The sequence below is a fragment of the Hyaena hyaena genome, unplaced genomic scaffold (genome assembly GCF_003009895.1).
Source record: "Hyaena hyaena isolate Hyena2069 unplaced genomic scaffold, ASM300989v1 scaffold_230, whole genome shotgun sequence".
NCBI classification, from domain to species: domain Eukaryota; kingdom Metazoa; phylum Chordata; class Mammalia; order Carnivora; family Hyaenidae; genus Hyaena; species Hyaena hyaena.
In genome coordinates, this window is record NW_024080863.1 from 1,701,669 (window position 1) to 1,723,389 (window position 21,721).

At 38.8% G+C, this 21,721-nt stretch overlaps 1 protein-coding gene across 2 annotated transcripts in view; it reads right to left on the minus strand.

The window, feature by feature from the left end:
* PIWIL2 (piwi like RNA-mediated gene silencing 2) overlaps positions 1 to 21,721 on the minus strand; it is a 71,225-nt gene that overhangs the window by 34,684 nt on the left and 14,820 nt on the right. For both annotated transcript variants that reach the window (XM_039243792.1, XM_039243793.1), the window contains exons 11-20: positions 14,473 to 14,661; positions 13,772 to 13,856; positions 12,828 to 12,917; positions 11,002 to 11,142; positions 6,119 to 6,232; positions 5,238 to 5,426; positions 3,059 to 3,160; positions 2,369 to 2,485; positions 1,682 to 1,770; positions 693 to 798 (exon numbers count right to left, since the gene is read on the minus strand). In XM_039243792.1, coding sequence (XP_039099723.1) covers positions 693 to 798; positions 1,682 to 1,770; positions 2,369 to 2,485; positions 3,059 to 3,160; positions 5,238 to 5,426; positions 6,119 to 6,232; positions 11,002 to 11,142; positions 12,828 to 12,917; positions 13,772 to 13,856; positions 14,473 to 14,661 — 1,222 coding nt within the window. The remainder of the gene's footprint in view (positions 1 to 692; positions 799 to 1,681; positions 1,771 to 2,368; positions 2,486 to 3,058; positions 3,161 to 5,237; positions 5,427 to 6,118; positions 6,233 to 11,001; positions 11,143 to 12,827; positions 12,918 to 13,771; positions 13,857 to 14,472; positions 14,662 to 21,721) is intronic.

Below are 21,721 nucleotides of genomic sequence, written 5' to 3' on the forward strand. Positions count from 1 at the left end.
TAACACTGAAAACCATCAAACTACTTAAAGACAGTATGGGAAACATTAATTTGAAAAGAAACAAGGTGGAGTTCTAGTGACTGACTATAATTATATGAAATTATTAAATTTCTTGCTGTTAATCTCCATGCAAAGGGCTCTGACCCTAAGAAATGAACACCACTTATCAACACTTCCTTTGATGTACTGGCCAGGGCAAAACCCAGTATTTTGTTTGCTCATTGTGCCAGACCCAATATCAGTTTAATGACAGCAATTCTCCATGGTTAGCATTCCTGGGAGTCCTAGGGATGATTACAGGGAGGCATTTGTCTTGAACCAAAATGAAAAGTGCCTAATAATAGCCATAAAAAGCTGAGTAAATTCATAAGCTTTAATTGCTGAAATTTACCCCCCACTTCCCTGATAAGGGCATGAAGATTATGTCTATAGGCATCAGGCTGACAACCTGAGAAATAATCATTACTTACCAAACAAAATCAAAGCATTTATCTCTTTAAGCTGTTCTGTACAAGTAGAAGCCTGAAAGCAGTCCTTTTGAGCTGCCTGTTCAGCAATGATTAACTTTTCAGTCTGTTTAGGAGAATCACCTCCAATATGGGATCCCTGCCACTAAATCAGACTTCCTCTTAAAGTGGTCAGATAGGCAGTCCTTAAAAACCCTGAAACTTTAGAATTTCTGTTCCCCTTACCTCATAAAACTTTTTTAAGGAGCCCACCAGGCACAGCTTTAGGCTATCCACAATCTCCTGATGAGGCATCTGGAACACGACTCGTGAATACCATTTCGTGAGTGTGCTGTGGAGGAGTCAGTAAAGAGAGAGATCAACACACACTCACATAGGAAGACCCATGGTCTGAACGTAAGAACTCAGGCACCTCTATGCACCAATACAAGTATCTAGTAAATGTATTTATGTTACAGGTAAAAATACACGTTAATATGGGGAAAGAGATACATGTAAGCCATACACAGAATGTAAAAAGATAGGCGTAATTGTGGTATTTGATACAAAACTGCTTCCAACTGAAAAAATTTCAGATATCCACCAACAGAGAACTAGCTAAATAAATTGTGTTCTGGCATACAATAAATTCCATGCAGCAGTTAAAAAGAATTGGTTGAGATTTCTTTGTATTGATATAAGAAAGTATCTGCAATATACAATTTAAGTACATAAAACAAGCCGAGAAATAGTATACATAGCAATATGTCATTTTGTCAATATACATGCATCACCTATATGTGTTACTATGCACATGAGTGAGAATTTGAAAGTATATATACATCAAACCTTTGGTGGTGGTCAATTAAAGATGGTCCATAAGGAACCTTCACTTTCTAAATTTATGCAGATATCTGCATGATCATGTCTTGTTTTTAATCAGAACAAACAAAAAAAATCCCTCATTCCTGGCGGGGGGAAAAACACCAAGACAGAGCCCCCATTCTGAAGATGATCAGACCACAGCTGTGGCAACAAACTTCCAGACCTGACAAGTTTGCTAAATAGACTGCATAAGCTAATAGGAAAATAAAGGAGAAAAGACGACTTTAGTATTCTTTTCTAAAATATACTTTTACTATAATACAAAATACTCAGAAAGTATTTGCTGGATTTATAATAAGATTAGGCATCAAAATGAGGTAACCAAACAAAATGGAACTGAGTAGACTTACAGATTGATGCTTGCAACAAAGCCAACCACGGAGCGCATGCCTCGGCTGGGGTCATGGTAAACATCCATCCCAATCACCATTAATTGTTTCTGGGTTAGAAAACAAAAAACAAACCAAGAGATCCATCATCTTATCTTTAATTATTATCTGAACCCCAAAAGCAACATATAAAAATAAACTCTGGGAAAGAAAGAGAGAGACTGCAATCAACTTGACTTTTTTTAAACACTATGAACAAGTCAGAGATCTAGAACAAGGGTCAGCACACTTTTCCTGTAAAGGACTGTACAGTAAATAACACTGGGCTTTGTGAGCCACACAATCTCTGTAGGAACTACTCAATTTTGCCTGTCATTACAGCACAAGAGCAGCCACAATTAGTCCATAAAGAAGTATGGCTATATTCCAATAAAACTTCACTTAAGGACAATGAAAATGGATGTCCTATAATTTTCATGTGTCAGGAAATATTTGTCTTACTTTTACTGGTTTCAACTATTTAAAGTTATAAAAACCACTTGCAGCACGTGGGTTACACAAAAACAGGCCATGAAGCATTTAGACCACTAAGCATGGAGAATAAGGATAACTCTATAAGGAAAATTAGGATAACAGCTAGGTAGGAGTCTGTCTAGAGAGCTAAAGTGACATGTAAATTAAATGAAGACACATCTCAGTATCACTCACCAGAGGAATATCCACTCCCCAGAGCTCACCACCCAATTTACAATTAATCTGAAGTAAAATTTTCTGGGCCACACTCCGAAGCCTGGTTGGCTGACCAATGGTTCGGACGTTGATGACCTAATATAAAGGGGTGTGGGGAAAGATGACACTATCAACCTGTCAGATGATATAAACACGTCTGAAGTAAACACTATATTTGTTTAAGAACCCCCAGTTATCAGGCAATACATTATGCATGACTAGCTCTAATTCTAGGATTTCTATGCAGGCATGTGGACACACACAGACACAACACACATCAAAACAAAAAAACAACCAAAACCCAAAACTTTCAAAAGGATCTCACACAGAAATAAAAAACAAAACAAAACAAAAAAAAACCTACTTAGGATAAACAGCTTTCCCCTTTCAGAGTGAAGCCCATACTCTCAGAACCCAGTCATGTGAAACCACCCAGCAGCTCAACTCTGAACCAACAAGAGTACTCATTTGGGAATATAAAGGCAGCATTTACAAAGAGCATCTGCTTTTCACCAGGTTACTCTAATAAGGGGAACTTTCCACCAGGGTTACACGTGATGACTTCTAATAGTAACCTCAGTCTTTTTGAACATCTGTATGCCTCTTTTCAAAGCCTCAAGGGAAGCTATTGAGTTCCCATGTATGCCTGCTGCCCAGCTCTCCACTCACCTGTGAGGGCACAGGAGCCTGCACACAGCACAGCTTTTTAATGGCCCCATAGAGATCGTCACGTGTGCCCATGATGATGCAAACAACCATCTGTATCTTCCCCTTGAGGAGATAAAGTACATATAAATTAGGCTTTGGAATTCTCAAGGGACCTTGATGGAGCTACAGCTGTGGGCAGTCTGAGAGCCTGTAGAGTCACAGGACCTTTAAGGCCGTGAGGGACTGAAACAAAGAAGGCAGACACTCCATCCCCAAACAGGTTCTTGAACCTTTGTTGGGTTCAGGGCTTCTTTGCAGAGATATGGGATATGATACCATGAATTATCTAGAGCTGGTCCTGACGACCTGACTTCTTCCTTAGAAGATTTAAGATGCCTGCACAAGGCAGGCTTAAAATTCTGCAAGGGTTACTTATTAGTTGCTTTCAATTCTCTAGAATGCTTTTTACCACTCTCTTCAGTAAACTAAGCACCTTATCACATTTATACCACAAAACTGAGGAAACATGGAATGCAATACCACAAGAAAACATTCAGGGCCAAGTACAAAGAAATGAAGCTACTGCCAAATTTTTAAGTGGCTTTTCCTAACTTTCTGGTTAGGCGAGAGAATGATATTGCCAGCAGCATATCTCATATAAGCATTCCTGACCCCTCATCATTTAAGAGATCCAACATTGGAAACACAGGATCTTTCAGTCTGAATAAATGAAAGTAGCACTTAAGTGAAACGGAGGTGCCAATCCTTTATACCAGAAACAGCCATTAATGGTAAATCAATTCAGAATAATATTGAATCAAGATTAGTGTTAGATTAAGACTTCTCATAGAACACACATTCCAGCAATCACATCAAAGTACTTCCAAAGTCACGTAGAACACAGACTGCACACTGGGAGCCTATGGGCTGGATCTATCAAACACATGTAGCTTTTTAGTTCCTACAGTGTGTTACATGTTTGTTTTCTTAAGTAATATTTAAACACATGGAGGGGCACACACATACAAATCCAGATTTTTTTTTGCTTCTACTGAAAAACAAATCAAAAATTCATTTGATATTGCTGGGCTTTTATCTGCAGTCATGGGGTTGATTACTCTCTTTAGTTCACTACAGTCCCCTCCTAGCCCACTACACTTGTTTGCGTTGCTCATCTGGCTCCTGTAGACATCTGTGGGATAATAAATCATAATAAAAAATTAATAAGACTAAATAATAAAATAATAATAAATAAAACAGCATGTCCTAAAGATGACAAAGAGACAGCAAGACCACTATGATTTAAGTGTGGTAAAAATGAATGAAACTGCTATCCATGCTGCATGAAAACTGTTGGCAGTACACTCCTAAAGAGAATGTGGCAAGTAGTGAGATGGGGGAGTTGATACATTATGCTGGGTTATTCTTTTGAAAGCAGAGCAAAATTATCAATGATCAGGCCCAGGGGGGTAGCCACGGCAGACTACAATTAGCATGGGAAACCAGAAGGAAATTACAAAGAGAGAATGTGAGGGTGCTGCTCTGGGTGATAACCCAGAGTGGGGGATCAGAGAGAACCCAGAAAAATCCAATTCTAGTACTGATCTCATAAGAATGGACGCTTCAAGTCAAAGACTAATTACTTCCCAAAACATTTGCTCTGCTTTTGTTCCCTCCTTAAGCTTCTTCCTCCGTTCTGTGTACAAACAGATAAGAACTGCAGGCTTGAACTACTGAGTTATGAGTGCTATAACCTGCTCAGCTACAGTGCTCCAAATCAGCTATCAGGACCAAGCTGATGCCCCAGAGGTACCAAGTTCATCCCCAGAGCAATTCAAATCTTAAGCCAGACCAGACTATGACAGTGCAGTACTGAATTGTGCAAAATGGCACCGGGCCCAAATAATGGCTTTCTGAGCACAACATGTTCTATATAGATAAAGAAATAAAGTTAAGTCAGCTATTCTGTCAATTATGTGAAAAAAAGAACACCAGAGTGAGTGTGACTGCCAACATAGAGAGAAACAAAATTAACCAAAGGGCATAAAGACTACTAGGTTCAGTATTTCATGTGTACGTGAGTAAGACACAGATTTCTGAGCATCATAAACAGCAGACTGATAAGCAAGATAATTTAAAAGCAAGTAGTCAAGTATTTTAAAACAAGCATTCTATTCACATACTTGGATTAGTTTATTACCTCAACTCCTAGCATGGACTGAATGGTTCTGACATAGGTCTCTATTCGATCATCCTTTAGTTCAACCCAAGCTGGTGGGCTCATGCACATACCAATGGGGCCAGCTATCTTTTCCAACATATTAACCAGTTCTCGGGCCTGATCCATTGCTCTCTTTGGGTAAAACAGTGCCCAGAAATGCATGGGGACCTAGAAATAACCAAAGCTATTTTTAGCACCTTTCACAACTTAAACACTCCAAACTCACACCCAGGAGATATTATTCTAGAGAAGAAACTACTTATAATTCTCTCTTGCGTGAGTCCTTTTTTATCTAACTCCTATAACTAACATAGATGTGAGTGATAAGTGAACTGTGGCACACTCTCACAGTGGAATACTATACACTTGCAAGTACACTTTTCCTTTAAATATATTTCAATAAAAAGTTTTAGAAACAGATGTACTTTATGCACAGCCAAAAAGACCAGGTTAGCCAAAAACATTTAAAAATAATGATATACGATTTTGTCCTTTAGTTCCCTTGGTGGGGGGGACTGTTTTAATTACTTCTTTCATGGATAAAAACATCTTCCACAAACCCCCAAGGAAAAGCTGGGAAGATAAAGGAAAATAAATGGGAGACTGGGTAATAGGCTGGCACTATATGAATTACCACAGCAATCTATTTCCTTTTCCTAAGTCTATGGCCAACCAAAGTGCTTATCTCTAACAACTCATCAATTTGCTCTATTTGAAGGACCCCTGTTTAGCAGATAATTCAGGATGGTAATTCAGTTGGTACTCTCCCTCAAAAAGAAGACACTGAATCATTCTTGCTTTCTATTTTCCATATTTTTAGTAATGCTGGTCCTCTCTTCACCACCTCAAAAGTCACTTACAGTCAAGATGGAAAGGTCTCTGGTTACTTCCTTAATCCAGTTTAGTTCCTGAGATGTGATGAATGAAGTATTTCTTAAGTTAATTCTTTCCATTGGCAGAACACGTCCTTCAATCTGTAACAGAAAACAAAGTACCTATGACATGAGTCATCTGCAAACACACTTTAGGAAAAAACACTGACACTGTTCTCTCTTGGGCCTGGTTAATTCCACTGTATAGACCTGTCCCTGTTATAACCCCTGAGAATGGCACAAAAATGAAACTGCTAGCAGTGAGTCCAGGTCAATAAAACTCTGGACAAATACAGGTAAAACTTTTATAGTCAAGAATCTTTAATTATTGAAGTTTCCAACATGGTTTCCCAAGAAAAGGATTAGAAAGCATTATCTCTTTAGTAGACAATGCATCTAAAACAACTATAATTTCAAGATAAATAGGAAAATAGTTTTTAAAAATATTTTAAGGGACAAATTTAAAGTACAAAATTAAAAGTAAAATTTCTTTAATTTTCTTATTCTTTTTAAAATGTTTTATTTATTTCTGAGAGAGACAGACAGAGTGAGCAGGGGAGGGTCAGAGAGAGAAGGAGATACAGAATCTGAAGCAGGCTCCAGGCTCTGAGCTACCTGTCAGCACAGAGCCTGACATGGGGTTTGAACCACAAACTGTGAGATCGTGATCTCAGCCGAAGTCAGACACTTAACCAAGTGAGCCACCCAGGCGCACGTAAAATTTCTTTTTTTTAAAGTAACTTTTTAAAATTTATTTATTTTGAGAGAGAGTGCGCGCACGTACACATACATGCAGCGCAGAAAAAGAGGGAGACAGGATCCCAAGCACGCTCCATGCCGTCAGGGCAGAGTTCGATGTGGGGCTTGATGTTACAAACCATGAAATCATGACTTGAGCCAAAACTAGACGCTTAACCAACTGAGCCACCCAGGTGCCCAAAAGTAAAATTTCTCAATAAGGCTGAACATAAACTACTTATAGTACTTTAAAAGTAAAAGCAGGCAGGTAAAGACATAAATATAACGAAACAACAAATTAAAGTTAGGAAAAAGTCAATCAGATCTAAATATCCAAAGACAAGAAGATAATTAAGTTGACAATATAACAACATGATGAACTACTTAGCAAACATTAAAATTACTTTTTTTCTATAATTTATTTTTTATAATTTACATCCAAGTTAGCACATGGTGCAACAATGACTTCAGGATTAGATTCTTTAAGCAACTCTTACCCATTTAGCCCATCCCCCCGCCCCACAACCTCCAGCAACCCTCTATTATCTATTTTTAAGAGTCTCTTATGTTTTGTCCCCCTCTGTTTTTATATTATTTTTGCTTCCCTTAAGTTTATCTGTTTTGTATCTTAAATCCATCCACGTAGTTGCAAATGGCAAGATTCATTCTTTTTGATTGCCAAGTAGAACTCCATTGTGTCTGTGTATATGTTTGTGTCTATATATATACATATACACATATATATATAAAAGACATCTTCTTTATCCATTCATCCATCAGTGGACATTTGGGCTCTTTCCATACTTTGGCTATTGTTGATAGTGCTGCTATAAACACTGGGATGCATATGTCCCTTCAAAACAGCATACCTGTATCCCTTGGATAAATACCTAGTAGTACAATTGCTGGGTTTTCCAGAGTGGCTGCACCAATTTGCATTCCCATAAAATCACTTTCTAACCACATGTAATATGATCCTATTTTTACCAAAAAATAAATCGTAATGTATGCATCATAAAAATTTAGTCAGGGGCATGTGGGCGGCTCAATCGGTTAAGCATCTGACTTTGGCTCAGGTCATGATCTCACGGTTCATAAGTTCGAGCCCTGCATCAGGCTCTGCAGTGCAGAGCCTGCTTGGGATTCTCTCTCTCCCTCTGTCTCTGCCCCACCCCAACCACCTGAGATCCCTCTTTCTCTCTCAAAATAAATGAACTAAAAAAAAAAAATTGAATGTTTACACTTAATGGTGATGGTCTCTGGAAATGTATAATTATAGAGGAATTTTACTTTCTATGATCTCTACTATTTGCTTATTAAAAAAATACCAGAGGCAGGGTCCCTGGGTGGCTCAATTGGTTGAGTGTCTGATTTCAGTACAGGTCATGGTATCGTGGTCCATGGGTCTGAGCCCTGCATTGGGCTCTGTGCTGACAGCTCAGAGCCTGGAGCCTGCTTCGGATTCTGTGTCTCCCTCTCTCTCTCTGCCCCTCCCCTGCTTGTACTCTCTCTCAAAAATAAACATTAAAAAGTTTTTAATATGAAAAAATAATAACAGGGGCGCCTGGGTGGCTCAGTCAGTTAAGCATCAATTTCAGCTCAGGTCATGGTCTCACAGTTCGTGAGTTCAAGCCCTGCATCAGGCTCTGTGCTAACAGCTCAGAGTGGAGCCAGCCTCAGATCCTGTGTCTCCCTCTCTCTCTGTCCCTCCTCTGCTTGCACTCTGTCTCTCTCTCCCAAAAATAAAATTCATTAAAAAAAAATATTTTTAAGTAACTACCTATTTTATCTATAATCAAAAGAAACTGCAATGATTTAATAACTATCATCAAACTCTAAAATAAAGAGCAATGTCCATATTACCAAGAGCATATGAATCAAATTGATATGAAAATAAAAACTTGTTGAACCTTTCTAGAAGGCAACTGGCAATATACAATAAAAGTACTAAAAACATAAATGTCCCCTGACCTAATAATTCCACTTCCATAAATTTGACGATGAAAACAAACATGTACAGAGATTTAGTTATAAGGCTCTTCACTGAATAACTATTTCTAATAGAAAAATACTAAATTCAATTTGAATGGAAAAGAAAAGGAAATTGTTAATAAACTATCTAGCAGCCATTAAAATATTCAGAAAAATATTAAATGACATGGAAAAACAGGGAAAAAAGGAAACGATACCAATACATGCTATGTGTGAGTATGCATAAACATGTAAGCATGCACAGGTACACACACACAAATCCAATGAAGGATATGTACCAAAATATTAACAGTAGTTATGCTCATACAGCAAGATGAACATTTTTCTTCTTTGGTTTATGTTTCCTATGTCTACACATTAATACTTAATAACATAAAAACATTTTCAAGACATAATGTTAAATAAAAAGATGTAAAAACGTACACAATATAATCACAACTTTGTAAGAAAAAGGTTTATCTAGGGGCGCCCGGGTGGCTTAGTCGGTTAAGCATCCGACTTTCGCTCAGGTCATGATCTCGCGGTTCATGGGTTCGAGCCCCGCATCGGGCTCTGTGCTGACTGCCAGCTCAGAGCCTGGAGCCTGTTTCAGTCTGTGACTCCCTCTTTCTCTGACCCTCCCCTGCTCACGCTGTCTCTCTCTCTCTCTCCTAGAAATAAATAAAAAATAAAAAAAAAAAAAGAAAAAAGAAAAAGGTTTATCTCAAAAAATGTGGAAGGAAAGGAAATATACTTAAGTATATTTTATTTTATGTTATTTTGTTATGTTTTTTATTTTATTTTATTATTTTTTTTGAGAGAGCCCCCATGAACAGAAGAGGGGCAGAGAAAGAGGGAGAGAGAGAATCTAAACTAGGATCCATGGTCAACTCAGTACAGAGCCTGACAGGGCTTGATCCCACAACTGTGAAATCATGACCTGAGCTGAAATAAAGAGCTAGACACTTAACAAACTGAACTACGCAGGTGCCCCTGAAGTTATCTTTTGTACATATCTAAAATAAATCATTGAGATACCATCTTTGAATGATGAAATTACTGATGTTTTTATTTATGTTTTCTAAAATTTCAGTATTTTCCTTATTCACTATCCATTACTTTTTTTAAAAAGAGAGAGAAATTTTTTTTTAATTTTAACATTTATTTATTTTTGAGAGAGAGACACAGTGTGAGCAGAGGAGGAGCGGAGAGAAACGGAGACACAGAATCTGAAGCAGGCTCCATCCAGGCTTCAAGCTGTCAGCATAGAGCCTGACACAGGGCTCGAACTGTGAGATCAGGACCTGAAATGAAGTTGGAAGCTTAACTGACTGACCCACCCAGGCACCCCAAGAAAAAGAAATTTTTAACAAGGAGTCAATTCAGAGTGCAAGAGAACTATAGAAAAGACAATTATTTTGGTATAACCTCAAAACAAAGATGAAAATCAGTAATAGCTATTGTTTACTGAGCACCTACTACATGTACTAAAGATGATAATCATTCAAATTTTTATAACTCAATCATTATCCTCATTTTACAGACAAAGAAACTAAAATATGCTATGCAATTTGCTCAAGTAACTAAGATGGCAAGTAGCAGAATTGAGATTCAAAGCCAAATAAACAGATACCAAAGGCCAAGGACTCCACCATGTCATGCAGCCTCTGCCCTATGGATCGTGCTGCGCAAAATACAACATAGGAGACTCAAGCAAACTGCAGGCAGAAAGGGCCATAAGAAAAGTAGATCGTGTAAGACTGAGACTCTCCATGCCTACAGAAAGAATGACAATAGTATATTCAAAGAATCACAAGTTACTTGCTGGAAAAGGAAAAAAAAAGAAAACATATAGAACCTTAAGAATTTTGGGTTGTAAAACTGATAAAGAGGTAAACTGTAAGTCAATATTCCTTGGGCCATCTGTCTGACTAAAAATTAACACCTTGGAGCCCTTGGAAATATAGAAGAAAAATCTGTAAAACATAATAACAAATTAAGACAAAGAAAATTCAAATATTATGACTAGGACCAAAAAAAAGTATAATAATAAAGCAAAACTCCAAAATAAAGACAAGGTAGGAAGCTATCAGCTAGTTCCACTAAGCTCTTAAAATTGCTGGTCAACACTGGTTCCTACTCTGCTACATCTTCCAGTTTACCTTATGTACATCCTTCTGCAGACAGAGGCCCCAGCGTGCCAGTTCATTGCTAGCTGCCTCATTCTTTGAAATTCTCTGCAGCAAGCATTCCAAAGCATTATGGTGCTGTTTGGGGCTCAGGTTGATCTGCTGGGTTAAATCCTAAATAAAATTAAAATAGAGATGTTGTAAGTATTACTTTCTCCAACATGAAGTTAAACCCCCAACGTGTCTAAAACATTTCCAAAAGAAAACCTCTTTCTCACTGAAATCTGTAGAAATTTTCAAATACCTCCAAGGATTTTAATAAACATCTGTCAGGAATGTGAATGTGGTTTACAGTTAAAATTTTAATCATAAAAGAATTTGAAATGTTATGGTTACTTCTCCCACATGACCTTATCTCTTTCTCAAAGCCATGTTCTGAATTTAAAATTCCTAAGAGAGTCTATGAAACAGGAGCAAAGGGGGCTTGATTACACCTATTTAATATTTCAGAAAAATAGGGGGGAAAAGTGTTCTGTGCCCAGCACAGAGCCTAGCATAACAGAATGGAAAATCACATCCACTCTTATACTTCATGTCATACTACAGAGCACTGTATTTAATGTCCCCATAAGACACTTTTTGTCCAATGTTTCATCCATAATAGGTGTTTTCTAAATGTTATTGTTGAATGATATCTAGAAAGTATATATGAAGACTGTCAGTCACATAAGTGAGTTCTTTATTCTTCTGAGACTAAAGAACTGTACAGTTGTTGTTCCCTGTGAGGCAGTCATTAGCAACAGTCTACAGGGCTATACAGATAACTCTGTGATCATAAAGTCATTAGGTGACTAGACTTGTAAGGAAGGAGCCTTGACCTATGTAAGAAACAGAAGGAACAAAAGTAAACATGAAAGAAATCTCTTACAGGAATGTTAAGCTTCACTTCAGGCTCTTGATGATGTTACTGAAAATAGTCTATGGCATCGGAGACAGGAATGGGTCCAAGGGTAACACAGACAAGGGCTGAAAAAGTGAAGCAGCACAGTAGCTCAAGTGTGGAAAGCCCCAAGCGCTGCAGGCAGAGTGGAGGTGAACCACTCTGGCTCTGGACTCATGCTGCTGCGCACGTCTCTGCTTCTCAGCTATTTCCTACAGGGACTGAGCCTGACACCTCCTGGACACTCCAAGCCCCACAAGATAAACTTCTATCCTTTCACGTCAGCCTCTGGCTTGTTGATTGCCTTTTGCTACATTATCTCCTCCACCACTTCAAATAGACTGAAGGCTTGTAGCAATGCTAGAAAAACTCAGTGCTCTCAAAGAACCTCACTTATGATCATATAGGCAGCTTACAGTCATCTATCTGGTGAGGTTTAAAACAGAGATATCTGGGGGTACCTGGGTGGTTCAGTCAGTTGGGCATCCGACTTCAGCTGAAGTCATGATCTCACGGTTCAGGGGTTCGAGCCCCACACTGGGCTCTGTGCTGACAGCTCAGAGCCTAGAGCCTGCTTCTGATTCTGTGTCTTCCTCTCTCTCTGCTCCTCCCCCATTCACACTCTGTCTCTCAAAAATGAATAAACGGTAAAAAAAAAAATTTTTTTTTTTTTTAAAAAACAGAAATACCTGTTTCCTTTTACCTTACAATCCAATCATTCCACTGTTCTAACACTCTTCAAAAGGGAGATGTGATCAGCTTTTTCATAGTGTGTGGGAAGGGACACTGGATCATGTTTTACAGAAAGGAGAACTGGAGCCTGGAAGAACAGACCTGCCCAGGTGATAACACAAGCCTGCCCAGGTCTAGCTCAAGCTGCTATCAAAAAGGCCTTCCATTCAACATGGGCATTTCTCACCTTCATGGCTCTGAAGTCTTTCTTCATCTTCTCAGGGATTCCAGTCATGAACGAAAGCTCAGGCAGCAGCAGGATTTCACCTTTCAGCAGCTTTGAAGAAGAATGGAGAGGAAAAATAAGGCAGTAGAAGATGGTCTTGTTCCCCTGACTTAAGAGACATGCCATATCCAGGGCTGGGCCTGCAGGTACATAACTGTCACACTAAGGAACATAAAACCCCAGAGAAGAGGGCAATGAAACACTACAAGTATTTTACCCTTTTCCCTTCAGTCACAATACTTAGAGCTTACTGTGTTACATAAAGGGAAAAATAGATTTTTTAAATGTTTATTTTTGAGACAGAGAGAGACAGAGTACAAGTATGGAGGGGCAGAGAGAGAGGGAGACAGAATCCAAAGCAGGCTCCGGGCTCTAAGGTGCCAGCACAGAGCCCCATGCAGGACTTGAACCCACAAACCACGAGATCATGACATGAGCCAAAGTCAGAAGCTTAACCACCTGAGCCATCCAGGCACCCTGGTAAAGGGAAAAATACTGTAACAGTCAAAAAGAGAAGAAAAACTAGAAGAAGACAATCTGTCCCTCTTGGGCCTCCAGACAAGCTAAGGCGGTATCTCCATCTCAACTAACCCACTGATCTTCAGCTTTCCCACTTAAGACAGAGGAATCAGTATGAAGGCACTTTTCCCTGGCCCCTAGCCCTGTTTGTTAAATGTCTACAACTTCCCTAATGGATGCAGTGCTTTAATCTCTAGCAGCAAATTCTCTTTCTTCTTAACCTAACTTGCTCATATGGATACTCAGCTCCTCATTACGGGGAGTTCAAAAGCAAATCCTAGCCTTGCTCAGCGTTCTCCAACCACACTGTGACTCTGCTCCACAGTCCCCAACACCACAGATGAAGAATGTAAGCTAGAAGTACAAATCTGATGCTCCCCACTCACCATCCCTTGGTTATTCTGTCTCTCACTTGGCCTGTGGATCAGCAGTGGCTGGTCCTCTTCCTTAATTGTGATCCCATAGTTTTTGCTAGAGCAGGGCAGAGGCAGGAAAACATTACAGAAGCAGCACCACTACTCTTATGGCAACAGTCTGAGCCTCTTAACTAGCACTGAGGTACACAATTTGAATAATACCCTTGTCAAGGATCCACTAGAAACTCATTATGCATATTATGCATATATTTATAGCTAGAAAAGGCAGGCTCAAGTTAACACTGCAATTAAATGCAAAAGAAATCATCAAATAGTCCAGGGAAAAAATTGCTTAAAACTGTATTGCTTAAAAATTGCTTAAAACTGAAAGGCTTGGGCAACTGGAAAGGCAAAATAACAGTCAAATAATTAATGACTCAAATTTCATCTCTCCAACCAGACTTCTAAACCAGCAAAAGAAATGTAATTCAAAGTCTTGGCATTAATTTATTAGGTAACTTCCAAATGTACTAAAATAAATGAAATTGTAAGGGTAGCATATTCAAATCAAATCCCACAAACAAGTTCAATCTTAGGTACATTACCAATCCAATTATTTTAAAAGTGTCCTGCTGTATGCTACCATGGAACTCAATATCCTGCTAGAGAATGGTAGACTACAATTCCACACCCTCTCGAAAGCCCAAGCCCAGTCAGTGTCTTCTTTCTACCTGTAGTATTCCAAGAATGTGATCTCCTTCCCATCAGACATTGTGAAGCTATCTTTTGGTGTCTTATTCCAATCCACATCATCAATGCGATAGGTACGATTATTATATCGGGTTATAACAATATTGCCAACCAGAAGTTTAGTGCACTCATCCTGGAAGTTTTCTTTATTCTGCTGGTACACGGCATGCCTTTGGAAAGAGACAATAGACTTTTGAATCATACCTGTACATGCAGAGCACAATGAAAAGGACAGGGGATACAAATAAGTACCTCAGGGGTATGATCACAGCTATATAGCACCAGAAGGCTCCAGTTGTCTGTTGTAAGAGATAGGATTCTCATCACTTTTCTTTTTAATATTACCCAAAAAAAAAACCCCAAATCAATAAAAAATAGTGAAAAAATAAAAGTCGAATTAAAAACAGCAACTATAAAGTAATAAAATTCACAGTTTGCCTTCAAACATGATATTTAATCTTCAAAAGATGATTCTGTATCATCACTATTAGGATAGTCTACATTGGAACAACAAAACATTCTTTCAACTATATTTGCCCTTTTGAGCTAATGGAAAGGATTACAAGTACCTATCATTATACAGCACTGGTGAAGATGCTAAAGATGCAGATGAACAGACTCACCACAGATAAATGTACCCTCATGGTAACCTCAAAACAGTGCTGTGAACAAGCCAACACAGGTAACTCACAGAAGGCAAGTCTGAATATGCCCAGGGAGTCCAGGAACGTTTACAGAGGTAGCTGATACTTGAAGGAGCAATCTGCCAAGCAGAAATACCAGGGCAGAGGAATAAGTGACACTCCAGGCAGAGGCAGCAGTATGCAGGGGACAAACAGGGATCTGAGATGGGGAGGGCAAGGAGGCGGAACAGGGACAGAAGATGGTAAGCATGGGCTGAAAATAGGCAGGGACCAGATGTAAATGTCCTTGTAAGTCAAGGATCAGAGCTTGGACTTTTTTCTGTGGGTCAGTGCCACCCAGGGTATATTCTTCAGGAGCACCGGTCCCTTGAGGTTGCAAGGAAGTGTGGAAAAGGTTCTACAATCAAAAAAGTTGAGTCCATTCTGCATATAAGCCCTGTTTAGAGATTCACAACATATAAGAAACACACCTACTGAGCTTGATTTACCTCCAATGTATTTAACCACAGATTCCTCCCACCTTTTTCCTTCTTACCTCACGAATGAACATTCAGTTCATTACCACTCTGAGTAATTGGCGTCCTGCAGAACTCTCCCTAAGAAATACCGTAGTATGTGATGAAGATCATCAGACACCTGAAGTCGTTCAACATGATGACAGACCCAGAGCCAAAGTGCCTGGGTTCAAATCTTGTGTCTTCCACTTACTGGCCTATGAGATTTTGAGTGAGTTACTCGTCTTTGTGCCTTGGTTTCCTCATGTGAAAGTGGAGTCAGTGAAAGAACCTAACTCATAGTGTTGTTGAGAGAACACAATGACTTTATATTTAAATGAAGCACTGAGATCAGCGCCTAGCAAAGATAAAAGAACTGTGTAAGTGCTTATAAATATTATCTCCATCATCATCATTAGTGCTTGATACATGCCAGAAGCAGAGAGAGAGAGTGTGTGTGTGTGTGTGTGTGTGTAGGTGTGTGTGGCCTTATTCTGATAGGTTAAATACAAGGAAAAGATGACTATAAACACAGTTCACTATATATGTATGTAGTTGTGGAAGTCAAAAGCAACCACTAGCATAGAATCTATATTCAAATACTTTTTAAGCTGTAATTTCTTTTCAAACTCCTTCATGACAGTTTTTAATATTCTCTCACCAAATCTGTTTCCCCTAAACATCTTTTGCATCTGAAAAGGTAGGTGGAAGATGTGCAGGAGGGAGGCACAATTAAGAAAAAGCTAAAAATGGACTAAGGAAGACAAAAGATAAAGAATATAGATCTATATCTTGTTAGTCCAATATTCAACATCAAAAAGTAGATAAAGGGGCGCCTGGGTGGCTTAGTCAGTTAAGCGTCCGACTTTCGCTTAGGTCATGATATCGCGGTTCATGGGTTCGAGCCCCGCATCAGGCTCTGTGCTGACTGCCAGCCCAGAGCCTGGAGCCTGTTTCAGAGTCTGTCACTCCCTCTCTCTCTGACCCTCCCCTGCTCATGCTGTCTCTCTCTCTCTCCTAAAAATAAATTAAAAAAAAAAAAAAAAACATGAAAAGTAGATAAAAATCAATGCTTTTATTTTATATTTTTATTTATTTATTTTTTGAGAGAGAGACAGAGACAGAGACAGCGTGAGCAAGGGAGGGTCAGAGAGAGAGGGAGATACAGAATCTGAAGACAGGCTCCAGGCTCTGAGCTAGCTGTCAGCACAGAGCCCAACGTGGAGCTCGAACCCACGAACCATGAGATCATGACCTGAGCTGAAGTCAGATGCTTAACTGACTAAGCCACCTAAGCACCCCAGAAATCAATGGTTTTAAACTGTACCTATTTCACTTTAAGTTCTCTCCTAAGATTAAAATTTTTTAAATCATGCTGAAAACAGACCAAATAACAGAAAAACAAAAAGTGAGTATATGCCATATAATTCCACTTACAGAAAATTCTAGAAAATACAAACTAATTTCTAGTGGCAGAAACCAGATCAGTGCTTGCTGCCCATGGAGGGCAGAGGAAAACAAAAGTATAGAGAGGTCTGAAAGAGACATGAGTAAATTTTGAGTGGGAAATGGGTATGTACATGTCTTCACTGTGATGTTTCACAGATATGTAAGTATGTTAAAACTCATAAAATTGTATCCTTTAAATGTATAAGGTTGATCGTGTCAACTGTGCCCAACTAAACCTGAAAAACGAAAAAATTAACCTAATAGAATAAAAGATCCAGATGAGACTGAAATATATGTTAAAATTGAGTGTCCAGTGATTTCTAGTGGCATTTCAAGTTAGTGAGGGAAAAAAGTATCATTAAAAAATGGATATGAAAACTTGCTAATCATTTATAAAATAAATTCTTTATTAAGTTAATGTTAATGTGTAAGAAATTAAAAAATAAAACCAAATGATAACATTAACTTTCATAAGCTACTGGAAATTAAAAAAGAAATCATCACAAACTTTGGAAAATACAGTTTTGCAGCCACATTAATCAGTAGCTGTAAGATCTAGTAAAAAAAATTTTTTTTTAAGTCATTTATTTTGAAACAGAGAGAGAGAGAGAGAAAATCCCAACCAGGCTCCGCACTGTCAATGCAGAGCCCAATGCAGGGCTTCAACTCAAGAACCCAGAGATCATGACCTGAAAGAAATCAGATGCTTAACCTATTGAGCCACCTAGGAGCCCCTAAAATCATGTTTAATGTTTATTTACTTTTTTTGGGGGGGGGGGAATGAGCAGGGGAGGGGCAGAGAGAAAGGGAAAGAGAGAGAATTCCAGGCAGGCTCCACACTATGAGAACAAACATGAACTGTGAGATCATGACCCGAGCTTAAGTCAGACAGATGCTCCACCAACTGAGCCACACAAGCACCCCCATATGATCCAGTTTTTTTTAATGTTTTTTTTATTTATTTCTAGGAGAGAGAGAGAGAGAGAGAGAGAGAGAGAGACAGCGTGAGCAGGGGAGGGTCAGAGAGAGGGAGTCACAGTCTGAAACAGGCTCCAGGCTCTGAGCTGGCAGTCAGCACAGAGCCCGACGTGGGGCTAGAACCCACAAACCGTGAGATCATGACCTAAGCGAAAGTCGGACGCTTAACCGACTAAGCCACCCAGGCGCCCCCATATGATCCAGTTTTAAACCTGTTTAATATATCTATATCAAGTCAGCTCAGAAAACATACTCTTGCAAGCTATCTAACCAATGTCACCCCCTTGTTTCTGTAAATTGAGGAACACCTTAATCCGATAAGCATCCCACAGAGTACTAATCAATCAACAATAGACTACTTGAGCAACCAGGCCTTCACTTTCTACTGCTTGCCCCTCTGCAAGGCTGCATTCCTGAACCCTATACCTCTCCAATATTCTATACGTCAGCAGTCTCTTTATACTGTAATAAGCAGGAAGTCAGCTTTTTCTTTATTTCAGATAGAACAAAAGCCTCATCATTCTTTGACAATTCTGGGGGTTTCACCAAGGTAACTATGGAAGCTCTTCCTCAGCAACAATCTAGGAGTTTCAGATGAACAGATGCACTCACGGGGTGAGGCTTTTGTGCTTAATTCCATTTGTCCTCAAGATCTGCTGTAGTGAGTCAATCCCAACAACAAACTGAATGTTGAAAAGCTTCATTAGGCTTTAGTTGCCTGTCTAATGACCTTTCAGGTTAGAAGTCATTGTTTGGCAATCCCTATCAAAATAACATAAGCATTCTTCACAGAGTTAGAACAAAAAATCCTAAAATTTGTATGGAACCAGAAAAATGCCCAAATGGCCAAAACAATCTTGAAAAAGAAAACCAAGGCTGGTGGCATCACAATCAGACTTTAACCTATATTACAAAGCTGTAATCATCAAGACAGTATGGGATTGGCACAAAAACACATGTAGACCAATGGAAAAGAACAGAAAACCCAGAAATGGACCCACAAATATATGGCCAACTAATCCTTGACAAAGCGGGAAAGAATATCCAATGGAATAAAGACAGCCTCTTCAGCAAATGGTGCTGGGAAAACTGTATAGCAACATGCAGAAGAATGAACCTGGACCATTTCTTACACCATACACAAAAATAAACTCAAAATAGATGAAAGACCTAACCATAAGACAGGAAGCCATCAAAATCCTAGAGGAGAAAGCAGGCAAAATCTCTTTGACCTTGGCCACAGCAACTTCTTACTCAACATGTCTCCAGAGGCAAGTGAAACAAAAGCAAAAATGAACTACTAGAACTACATCAAGATATAAAGCTGCTACACAGTAAAGGAAATAATCAGCAAAACTAAAAGACAGCCTACAGAATGGGAGAAGATATCTGCAAATGATATTTCTGACAAAAGGGTAGAATCCAAAATCTATAAAGAAAATTTATCAAACTCAACACCCAAGAAACAATCCAGTGAAGAAATGGGCAAAAGACATGAAAAGACACTTTTCCAAGTAAGACATCCACATGGCTAACAGGCACATGACAAAATGCTCAACATTACTCATCATCAGGGAAATGCAAATCAAAACCACAATGAGATACCACCTCACACCAGTCAGAATGGCTAAAATTAACAACTCAGGTGACAACAGATGTTGGCGAAGATCCAGAGAAAGAGGAACCCTTGTGCACTCTGGTGGGAATGCAAACTGGTGCAGCCACTCTGGAAAACAGTATGGAGGTTCCTCAAAAAATGAAAACTAGAACTACCCTACGACCAGCAATTATACTACTAGATATTTCTCTAAAGGATACAGGTGTGCTGTTTCAAAAGGGTACATGCACTGTTTATAGCAGCACTACTGACAATACCCAAAGTATGGAAAAAGCCCAAATGCCCATCGACAGATGTATGTGATTCAAACAAACACAATGGAATACTACTCGGCACTCAAAAAGAATGAAATCTTTCCATTTGCAACAACGTGGATGGAACTGGCCTGTATTATGCTAAGTGAAATTAGAGAAAAACAAATATCATAGGACTTCTCTCATATGTGGAATTTAAGATACAAAACAGATGAACATAAGGGAAAGGAAGCAAAAATAATATTAAAACGGGGAGAGGTACACCTGGGTGGCTCAGTCGGTTAAGCGTCTGACTTTGGCTCAGGTAATGATCTTGGGGGTCTGTGAGTTTGAGCCCCCATCATACTCTGTGCTGACGCACAGCTCAGAACCTGGAGGCTGCTTTGGATTCCATGTCTCCCTCTCTCTCTCTCTCTGCCCCTTTCCTGTTTGCACTCTGTCTCTCTCTCTCAAAAATAAACAAACATTAAAAAAATCTAAAAAACAACAAGGAAGGGGACAAAACATAACACAGAGAACAAACTGAGGGTTGCTGGAGGGGCCTGGGGGGGATGGGCTAAATGGACAAGGGGCATTAATAATGGAGGACAATTGCTGGGATGAGCAATGAGTGTTATATGTAGGAGACGAATCACTGGATTCTCCTCCTGAAATCATTATTGCACTATATGCTAACCAACATGGATGTAAAATTAAAAAGAAAAAAAAAGGTCATTGTTTGGATTCAAGTCTTTGTTTTGAGGGAATACCATATGAAAACTATTTTTGCCATTAACTTGATTATCTCCATTTGCTTACTTTGCTTTTGCTATTATTTGTCTAGATGCATAAAGTCTTCTCTCAGATGTTTTTGTTTCGCCCTGGATTTCCTTGTCTCTGTTAAATGTACTAGAGTGTTCTATAGAGAATGCATGGAGGCATAAACCAGATAAGTCCAGATAACCGAGCTAATCCACTTCAGAAACATCATAGTTGGAGGTCCATTAGTCCAACAACCAATTTGTAAAAAAGCAAGTGGTCAAACATTAGGAAGGTACTTCTGGTCTTGGCAATTTGTGAAAGAAGATCACTGTGTTTATTTAGTTCAAATTCCAGGGTCAAAGATAGTTGGGTCACTGATTTCGTGGCCCTTCCTATCTGTGGTTGGAACCTGAAATAGGATTCACAAACACATATCCTTAGACAACTTTAGTGCTTCTCTTTCTTATTTGTCATAAGTTTGCCTATGTCAAAGGTCTGAAACTCTCCTTGGAAGAATTTCTGCTTCCAATATAAAGGTATACCATAGCTGTTCTGATTCTGGCACTTTCCTTAATAAATGTAAAATCAAAAATTTGAGTTAAAATTACAATGTCCAAAGTGCACACAGAACATTCTCCAGTATATATCATATGCTAAATCATAGAACAAACCTCAATAAATATAAAAGTATAGAAATACAATACAATCCTGCTGTCCAACAGCAGAATTCTGTCCACAACAGAATGAAATTAGAAATCAAAAACAGAAGAAATTCGGGAAACTCACATATATATGGAAATTAAATAACTCCCTCCCCTAAATAATCAATGGATCAAACAAGAAATCACAAAGGAAGCAGAAAATATTTTGAGTTAGATATAAATGAAGATGCAACATAACAAAATGTACGGGATACAGATAAAGCATTACTTAGAGGGAAATTTATAGCTGTAAAAACCTATATTAAAAAGAAAAAATATCCCAAATAAACTAACCTTTCACACCTCAAGACACTGGAGAAGAGCAAACTAAACCTTACGTATGCAAAAGGA